Raw genomic sequence first — 10248 nt, 5'->3', positions numbered from 1 at the left:
GCGTTGCTCAGAAATGTGACGTATTTTGCAGACAGTCGCTGATAGCGTTCATAGGCGGCAGATAAGCGGTTTAATTCAGTAGTTAATTTTGCTGCGTCGCTGTCATGGCGTGAGAGCGCCGCTATATAATGTTCAGTTCTTTGCCATAAATCATCAAGGTTATCACAGAATTCTTCTTTAGTTATGTCAAAGTTCTCTTTAATCTTTTGCGTGGGTTTGCTGACACGTTTTAATCGCCCAGTTTGTAAATCCTGAAACATGGAGTCTGTTACCTGCACGTCTGTGTCGCTGATAGCAGGATGCACTGTCCCAGATGCAGTGATTGGAGAATCCACCGAGTCTGTGGACATGCTGGCTTTGTGAGGTAATGTTTTTTTTAATTTTTATTTATTATTATTATTATTTTTTTTTTAAATGGCCCTTCGCCTTATTCACTAGACACGTGCTCAAAATGGAGGACGGCTGAGCTCCCCTCAGGCTGTGTGGAGGCTTGCAGATACACTGTGCCCTGGCTGTGCTTGCTTGCAGGCTGTCTGTATATCTTGCAGGAAACTGCAGGTAGCTGTGTTTTCAACTAGAAAGCTCTGTTTTGACTATTCCGCCACAGATATATGTAGAGAAGGTTCATGAGATATGCTGCAGTCTCCGTATATAAGCTAATGGCAGATAGCAGAACTCGCATAAACATTCATTCCCGATGTTCAAGCTTCCATGAAGATAGATGCGTGAAGAACGTTTCTAGGTACTTTATTTGTCATACCTTGAGAGAAGAGATGTTGTATTAACGCGGTCAAAACAGAATGCCTTTCTAAGCTGAGGGTGAAAGAGTAATGGCTCCTCGGACACACAGGCAGAAAAAACCAACAACAAGTGAATGATGCAAGAAGAAGGGAGGAGTTACAGAAGCAGAGGGTCAAGGGGAAGATTTTTAAAGAGCCCTGCACACAATAACAATGTCTGGGAATCAGCACAGCAGAATATAAGAAAACACTGCAAGAATGATGAACAATTATGCATAAGTGATAAACAACAAGACAGGAATAGTTCTTTTAGCAAATGTCCTTAGCAAATGTCCTTAGCAAATGTCCCTGCTGTAACAGCATAAGGTGTCTCATCAACTGCCAACCTTACAAGTGTTTTGGGTAAACTTAAATATACCAGGAAGTTCACCCTTGTCCAGCCCACATAACCTGTTGAATGTTGGGCTGGACCATGGAAGGTGGGCGTGTGCTGTGATCTACCAAGCCACACTAAGAGCCTTTTTCCCATTAACACTCAACATTAGTCCACATTTCAGCTCTACTGCAAGAATCTCAGCTGACAACATAACTGTTAACACCACAGAGGACATAAGGGCCCTGACTGGGAGAAACCGCCTCAAACACTACACTGACTCTCAAGGTGTACAGTAACATCAATCAATCAATCAATCAAATTTTATTTATATAGCACTTTTTACAACAGTTGTTGTCACAAAGCAGCTTTACAAGTGCCGAGTCCTAGCCCCCAGTGAGCAAGCCAAAGGCGACAGTGGCAAGGAAAAACTCCCTAGTTTTTTGCATGAGGAAGAAACCTTGAGAGGAACCAAGACTCAGGGGGGGAACCCATCCTCCTCTGGCCGACACCGGTCACCATGACAACAACAACAACAATTTAGACAGAAAGAAGAGAAAGAAAAGGAAAAATATGTAATAATGTCCATCATGATGTATGCATCCGGTTAGGCAGGAGGTGGCTGGCTCAGGATGGATCGCTGGTCTCCTCATCTCATTATTCCTCAAGCAGGCGGGCAGCCATGTGGAGAAATGAAACAGGGAAAATTAGCTCTGTATGAGGACATATACAGGACAGGTAAATTTATAAACATTTCCGGAGTGTGGCAACAACTCCGGCATTTAGTTAAATTATTACAGCCTAGCTAAAAAGGCAGAACCAGAAGGTAACATAGGCTTGGGGGCATTCTGAGACAATGGCATCCGTCCACTGCACTGTCAACAAACTTGAGTGACCACGAGCAGTGACAGGACGACAGCACCAGCGCCCCAGTCTACCATAAAACCCTTCGTCTATGAACCCCTGGATCTGTACTTTTATCTAAGGGGGGATATTAATTATCAAACGCTAAACTAAATAAGTGGGTTTTCAACCTAGACTTAAAGATTGTGACTGTGTCGGAGTCCCGGACACATTTAGGAAGATTATTCCAAAGCTGGGGGGCCTTACAAGAAAAGGCTCTTCCCCCTGCTGTTACCTTATTAATTTTTGGAACTAATAAAAGACCAGCACCCTGTGATCTTAGTGGGCGTGGGGGTTCGTAATAGGAAATAAGTTCCTGAAGGTACTCAGGAGCAAGCCCGTGCAATGCTTTATAAGTTAATAAAAGAATTTTAAAGTCAATACGGAATTTAACTGGGAGCCAATGCAGGGCTGATAGGACTGGACTGATATGCTGAAATTTTCTAGTTCTGGTCAGAACCCTGGCTGCGGCATTTTGAACTATTTGAAGTTTATTTAGATTCCTATTTGAACATCCTGACAGTAGTGCATTGCAGTAGTCTAATCTAGAGCTAACAAAGGCGTGCCCCAATTTTTCCGCATCATCCTGTGATAATGCATTTCTTAATTTAGCAATGTTACGGAGATGTAGAAAAGCTATCCTAGTAGTATTATCTATGTATTTATCAAATGATAAACATTCATTACCATCTTTACCCTCGTGGTTAAACACATTGGTGAAAGCATAACAATGTTGATTCTGTAACATGTCCTCCGTGTGTGTGTGTGTGTGTGTGTGTGTGTGTGTGTGTGTGTGTGTCAGCACTGAGTCTGACTCTGACGGTACTTGTCAGTGTTTCTACAGTCTTCAGCGTCATACTGGTCATTTTACTTTGTGTTGTGTGGAGGAGAAAAAGGGGTAAGGAAACCTTTACCTATTCATAACCCTTAACCTAACGCTAACCCCAACACTAACCTTTACCTACTCATAACCCCTAACCCGACACTAACCCCAACATTAACCTTTACCTACTCATAACCCTAACCAAACACTAACTCTAACCTAAACAGTAAACATTAACTCATAAGGCTAACCCCTAAACCCTAGCCCTAACTCTACCCCTAAACCCTAGCCCTAAGCATCTCTGAAACAGTAATGTAGTATTAAAAACTAAATGAATCTTACTTGAAAAAATAATCACACAAGACTTATGAGGCTCATATCCAGTTTCCACACATTAGTGTTAGTGTGTCTTTAATATGAAATACAGTATTGTGTTTTCTAGAGGGGCTGGTAGCACAAATGCCCAAATGTCTGTGGGAGAGTGTTACGTATGCTGAGGTAAACGTCAGGCAGAAACCAGGTGGGCTGTGTTCACACGTTTTTGAAAGTGAGACGAATTACTAAGAACATGAGTTGAAGCAGTTCTGTTAACAACTGAACTAGTGTTCAGTAAAGGGTCTCATCTCTTAAACTTTACATTTAAATATAACTTTCTTTTAGTATTTGTGTGAATACATACTGGCTTATTGTTCAGTGAGTGCTATAATGTATGACTGATTCAGAACTGTAATTTACTTTGCAGATAATGCGTTTCCTGATTGCAAACCCATTTCTGTGAGTACAAAAAGTTGTGAAATGACTTGGACTCTGATAGTGGATCAGGCTTCTGCAAATCTCTGCCTGCTCAGTAAAACTCCCTCTGTTTGTTCTTATTTAGAATAACCTCCCAACTGAAGAAGTCGTCATCTATGCCACGGTTACTTTGTTTTAATGTAGAAATAAAAATTTCATTTTAACATGATTGGATTTAATCCAATGATATATTTATATCATATTACTTCTTTGCTGGCATACAAATGTAAGTACTGTTTTTAAAGAGCATTATGGCTTTTCAAATGATGAAGTCCTCATGATTCTTAAAGATTAAGAATGTCGCCTTTGGCTTGCTCACTGGGGGCTAGGACTCGGCACTTGTAAAGCTGCTTTGTGACAACAACTGTTGTAAAAAGCGCTATATAAATAAAATTTGATTGATTGATTGATTGATTATAGATATTAAAGAATGTTTGTGTCCTGATTTAAGCAGACAATAACAAACTGATTCACATGCTCTGCTATGAACATTTCTGTGTCTGCAGGCAGTAAAAGCTTTTGCCTGTTCTGGCTCGTAAAAAGGTTGTATTATTAAAATGTGTCCATGTATCATTAAGTGTCTTAATGATATTATTTAATACATTTTATGGTAATAGATTTCAATATTCAAGATTCACCTTACTATGATTACCTTTTTTATTTATATGCAAAATAATATTAATGTAAATGGAAATAAATGCTTTATGGATTTTGATTTAATAATTTAAAACCTGCCAGTCAAGTTTTTTTTTAATGAGTTTTCCCTGAAGGCATCAGATTTGCCATGTTTTGTTTATGTAGTGTTCAGTGTTGTCAGAGTTCACTGGTTACTGGCAGTGCATTTTATCTCCTATAACACAGTCATTCCCGACCACCATTAACACTAACCATCATTAACACTAACCCTAACCATCATTAACCCTAACCCTTGCACCATTCTGTGTTGTCGTTTAAGTGAATGATTATTAAGATCCTCTTTTCTCTTATACGTTCTTCTAATCTGTATAAATGTCAAATGTCCTGCCTGGGACCTTCGTGTTGACGTCACATCTCACAACCCTTTCTGCTTGATTCAGGAGTCAGGAGACTAGACAGCTTCAACGTTGATGAGTTTATTGACACACTGTATATGGTACGAAGTCCCAGTGTATCATGACCAGTCCCAGTGTATCATGACCAGTCCCAGTGTAGTCTAATCTGTAGTCTAATTCCCTTATATACGTTGGGAAGGAGGAAGACGAGGAGCATAAGGAGCAGTGTGATGAAGGTGAGGGCTCTTGGGGAAACAACATCATGGGTGTTGATGGTCGTCACCTTAGGGGTGAGACTTGAAAGGGTCATACAAACAAAGGAGGTGTTGACCATGCAAAGATGGACAACCAGCAGAACTTCTCATACTTGATTGTATTACGGTAGGCAGATGTACAGTCAGATATGAAAGAAACATATTCTCATTGTTCATGTTCTCATTGTTTTGAATGCAGTTAGATGTTTGTTTATTTCTAGTTTCCAGACCGAATATGTAACTGAGAGAGCACTTGAAAATCCATGACTTTCTCTGATGGTACAGTCAATGATAAAACAGTTCAGACAGTTCAGACAGGAGTGTAGAAGAGTCCCCAGTTAACTTGAGTCATAACTAGAAGGCAGGGGGCTATTATTCATAATTGGTCATTATGAATTACCTTGATGTGATGAGTTCTTGTGCCCCTCATGTTCAAACTTCGACATAGTCCTGCTAGGCCAAATTTTGCAAGATAATAGTGCTCGTCATTGCAACATGCTGACCACGACCAGAGGCAGTCTCCCCTAGTAATCAAAAGAGTCTCAAAGAGTGGGGAACACATGGATATCTGCATGTGCAAATGTTTCCTGAACTGAAAAAGACAGTTCAAGACTTTGGCTCCAAAGAAGACAGCCATAAACTAACATTAGATTAATTGGTGCCTAATTATGTTCCACATAAAATAAAATGTCAAGTGATTTTAACTACTGATGTGCACTGACATTTTAGCCATTTTAGTAGTGATACACACATAATAGTGATACAGACGTCACACTACTGTGACATTATTGGGCCCTGCAACCACTCGGTCTACTGCGCTTAAATAACCTGTTTCAAAAGATAGATCATTTACAGCAGGTTGGTACATTTATTAAACTTCATCTGTGCATTACAGTGACTACAGTGTACACACTACACTACACTATCAGTATACTACATGATTACACTAATTACAGTCACTATGCTTCACAATCACTATGCTACACTGCACAACACTCAAACTACACTGACTTTGAAACTATGTTAATTAAATCTATCTATTTGTAACTGTATGAATTTTTTTTGTTCTTGTTTTAAATACAACCCAATGCCCGCAATAATTAAGTATTTAATTCTACAACTTGAGAGCATTGAAGCATTACAGTGGTTGAGCGCTTTGATGACATCTAGTGTCGGTAAAAGCTAAACTGCCACCCAGACACGATGACTCAGAACCACAAAGGACGAGAATAGCGCTGTGATTCTGAGCGCTGGCATGAGGTTGTTCTGCTCAGAAGAAAACAAAAACAAAAGACCAAAGCCTGGAATAACTGGTAAATGTTTATTTACGTTCATTAAAACGAAGGTAAATAAAAGTCCTGTTAGGAATTTTTGATGCTTTGATTTAACCGTTGTAGCCAGAAGCGTGAAGGCTGTTTTGATGATATTGCAGTCAGTCACGCTGAAGGGAACCGAGCGTGATTGTTGGTGCGGGTTTGGCCGTCATTAACAGCGCTGTGTGCCGGAACTGCGCTCCGCCGCGTCTCGGTCCTCCGCTCCGTCGCGTCTCGGTCCTCCGCTCCTCTGTGGGTCTTGAGGACATCTCGTCTTGGCTCGTTTCCTTGAACTGCCGAGGCGACACAGCAGACAGATTCGCGTCCTCTGTCGTAAGTATTCGGCGTGATTAACGTCTCCCATGATTTTTACTAAGCGAACTTGGGGAGCGACTGCTACGGGTTTCTTTCCCCGTTTCAGCAGCGTGTAGATGCCATTTTGGCGACACCGTGGATGTGGGCCGAGGTTGGGTTTAACGCTTACGGACAGGGCTCGCTTGTTCGGTGTGTTTTTAAACCCAAATACGTCTGACAAACTAGCGCGCACCTGACAACATTGTGTCCTTAAATTAATAGGTCTGTCATTTAGTATTTAAAGTACAATTTCTCGACATCGCCTAGTCCTCCTTCAAAACTAACATGCTGTAGGCTATATTGTAACTAAGCATTATGTCTGTTGGCGGCTGTACGCCTCGATGAGGAATTACAGCGTCCAACAGACAGCTGATGTTCACTACAGCAAAGTCAACATGAACACAAGAACTTGTATGACAGAAGGAAGGTTAAACATTTTAGTATGTGACTTCAGTATTGTAGAAAATGCATACTTATATCAACAATATAGTGGAATAAATATAAACATTTGGTTTACTAGCAATTGTGAAATTCTGGGTAGGCATTTGGTGGACATTTGAACAATAAATACTAAATGTGACTATTATTTTTATTTTGTTTACCAGTACGAAACATTACCCATTAAGCCATACGATTCATGTTATCCTGAAACATGAAAGTCTTTTTTTTATTTCTGTATTTTGCTGTCACATTAAATGTTCTTTGTAACAACAATGAAGAGTGGTATGCAATGACAATAACACTTAAGCAATAAGTCATTATGGGATGTATCTCTTGTAGGAAGCTGTAGGCGTCCATAGTTCTCATTCTGGCAATATAGTTTAATAATTAATGAATCCATGTTGGTTCACAGAGCTGTGTAGATACGAGTGCTTAAGTGCTTGTGAATCTTGCTGGGAGGTGCTGGTATGATCTCTATGGTTCTGTGTGTAACAGAGTAGAGTTGGATATATTAATGTTTGTAACAAAGATATTTAGTTCTGCTAAACCCTGGAACAGAGTTGAACAAATAACCTGTTTCCCATCTCCAGTCTGCGGTAAAGGCCAGTACCATCGTGGCACTGACTGTGTGTAATTTTTTGTATTATTGAATGAAATGTTGTTGCAGCTAAAAGTGATTCCTTTATTAGTCCATCTGTACAACATTTTTTACACTGAGTAAGATGATGAATAAAATGCCTGGGTAAATATGAGGGGTTCTCACCTGTTCTTTGAAGGTTCTCACGTCAGGCGAAATGTCTAGCAGAGGAGGTAAGAAGAAGACCACGAAGACCTCGAGGTCTACCAAGGCTGGGGTGATCTTCCCTGTGGGCCGAATGCTGCGTTACATTAAGAGGGGTCTCCCCAAATACAGGATCGGGGTAGGAGCACCAGTGTATATGGCAGCTGTACTGGAGTATCTGACTGGTGAGACCACACACACACACACACACACAGCTCATCTGAACTTATTAAGGTACAGGAAGCAATGCTGGTGAGTAAGATGACTGTACCAAATGTATAATTATATAATGAGAGGCACATCACATAGTTCTGTTCTTGATTGCTGCATTTCAGCTGAAATTCTGGAACTGGCTGGAAATGCAGCCCGAGACAACAAGAAGGGGCGTGTCACTCCCAGACACATCCTATTGGCTGTCGCCAACGACGAAGAACTCAATCAGGTGAGACCGGAACTACTGTTACTGTGCTTAACCAGTGGGGATTTGACATTTAAAGTAAATGGAGATTATGTATTAGTTGGGAGTTCATTATGGATTATGTGTACATTGCTAGTGGTGCATACTTAGATGATACTGGGTGAGATACTGGGGGTTTACTGGCAGTGGGGAACCATCAGGGCCCTCTACGCCCTCTCAGAGGGCCTAAAATATTCTTAAAACATAAAAATATATAATATAATTTATCCAATTTTATTTGATCTACTTACAGTTTGATAATCGACATCTAAACAATTACAAAAATATAAGCAAATAAATTATTCACCCGTGTCTATTCAATCTGTGTTGGAAGGTGAGGGGTTAAGTGGATCCTGTGAGCCTGTGTCTCCCCCTATCAGGACTGTGATGACCGCTGTTCGTTTACAGAGGGCCTGGCAGTTATAATTCAGCACAATACCAGTTTCAAATGACAGTAAAATTGACCAATCATATCTTCCCTCTTAGTGGGCGGGCTTAACTATATGATAATTTCCGCCCGCTGTGGCGACGCTAGCTGTTGTTAGCGTACCACTGCTAGCTAGTTTCGATTCATTCCTTTGATGTCCTCGTGCGCGTTGTTTACATATTCCGCTCCCGAGGAACACGGAGCTGTGAACCTTATTTTGTTTAAGTTATCTTGTACATATGTTATTGTTTTATTGCGTTTCTAAAGCTGTACTACTGTCGTCTCAAATTTTTTTTCTTTCCACGATTTTCCTGAACTTTAACCTTTCCCATGATTCATAGCTGAATCCGGTTGTTGGTTTCCGGTTGTAGTGTTTACATTATGAGCGAGTCAGAAAGTGGACGTTCGTTGCTGCTTTATTAAAAATACACGGCCAATAATACTAGGTGGCTGCACAGTACGAGCGTTTAAAAAAGTTGTGGTGACTGTGTTTTACCAGTGCCCCACCCCTCAACGCTCTCAGAGTGGGTTGATAACATGAAGCTGTGGCCTGAAGTTAGCGATATTGATATAGTCAATTACTTCGTCTTTCCCGAAGGCGTAGATGGCGAAGAGCTACGGAACTATAAAAGCACAGAGGCATACAACTACCTTTATAGCAACAAAATAGGAAAGGTATTGTATAAAAAACATGGTGATTTCATTTTTTAAAAGCTGAGGTAGAGCCAAGTGAGACCGTGAGCCGAGGTAAACATCAGGCGTGGGTAATGCTGAGGGAGAGTGGAGTAGTGGAGACAGTGGGTTACTCGTGCATTGCAGAACGTATGTTGTGAAACATTGAAAAACAATAAATTATATGTATAATATCTCGTTTGTTTGTAGTTTTACTTTTACTATAACTATTTGTAGATCCGTTTGGCTCATGCGAACTTTTCGTCTCTTCTTTTGGGGTGGTCTATCGTAACCCAAATACAGCTCCGGGTCAGGATGCAGCTCTGTAGGCTTCTTTTCAACAAAGTGAAACGAGCAAACATATATCCTCTTCGGATGGTATTTCAGTTTTAAAACTGCAAGCCACGCTAGGCTCCTTCCCTTCGGTATGGAATGCAAAGCAAAACGTAGTTACTTGGATATCCCCGCATGATCATGATTGAGCCGCGGACATTTTTCTCCGGTCGCGCTGTCTGCCAGGTTCACAATACACGACTTTTCAGTCGTCAGGTTTTTGTGCCGTTCGCACTACACGACTGGTTGTGCTGTAATCGCAAGTCTTTCAGTTGTTGTGGCTTTCACACTACATGACTGATCGGCGACGCGGGCTCACAAAGACTCTCAGTCGCCGACCGGGCTAGATATTAAACATGCTAGATATCTGCCGGTCGTCTGCGATGAGTCGGCGATGGCTCGGCGAGCGTCTTTCAGCAGTTCACACTACACGACTGAGTGAGCGACGAGTGATCGCCGATTTGCCTCCGACCACAGTTTCTGTCGGCGATCTACAAAAAACAGTCGGCGACTGAAAAACCAGCCTAAGATCGTGTAGTGTGAACCGGGCATAA

The 10248-nt window shown here is 41.1% G+C and overlaps 1 protein-coding gene across 5 annotated transcripts in view; it reads left to right on the top strand.

Moving 5' to 3' along the window:
* The first annotated feature begins 6080 nt into the window (after positions 1 to 6080).
* The window catches only part of macroh2a1 (macroH2A.1 histone), a 17879-nt gene continuing 13711 nt past the window's right edge, over positions 6081 to 10248 (top strand). For 2 of the 5 annotated variants that reach the window (XM_076986921.1, XM_076986924.1), the window contains exons 1-4: positions 6081 to 6229; positions 6349 to 6562; positions 7801 to 7990; positions 8141 to 8247. In XM_076986921.1, coding sequence (XP_076843036.1) covers positions 7819 to 7990; positions 8141 to 8247 — 279 coding nt within the window. In that variant the 5' untranslated portion in view covers positions 6081 to 6229; positions 6349 to 6562; positions 7801 to 7818. Of the gene's footprint in view, positions 6262 to 6348; positions 6563 to 7800; positions 7991 to 8140; positions 8248 to 8435; positions 9365 to 10248 lie in introns of those variants that run through there. The other 3 variants (XM_076986922.1, XM_076986923.1, XM_076986925.1) reach the window with 3 other exon arrangements.

Source organism: Brachyhypopomus gauderio, unplaced genomic scaffold, assembly GCF_052324685.1.
Source record: "Brachyhypopomus gauderio isolate BG-103 unplaced genomic scaffold, BGAUD_0.2 sc50, whole genome shotgun sequence".
In the NCBI taxonomy this organism is placed as follows: Eukaryota; Metazoa; Chordata; class Actinopteri; order Gymnotiformes; family Hypopomidae; genus Brachyhypopomus; species Brachyhypopomus gauderio.
The sequence above is the reverse complement of the archived record's forward strand: the minus strand, read 5'-3'. Positions and strand labels throughout refer to the sequence as shown.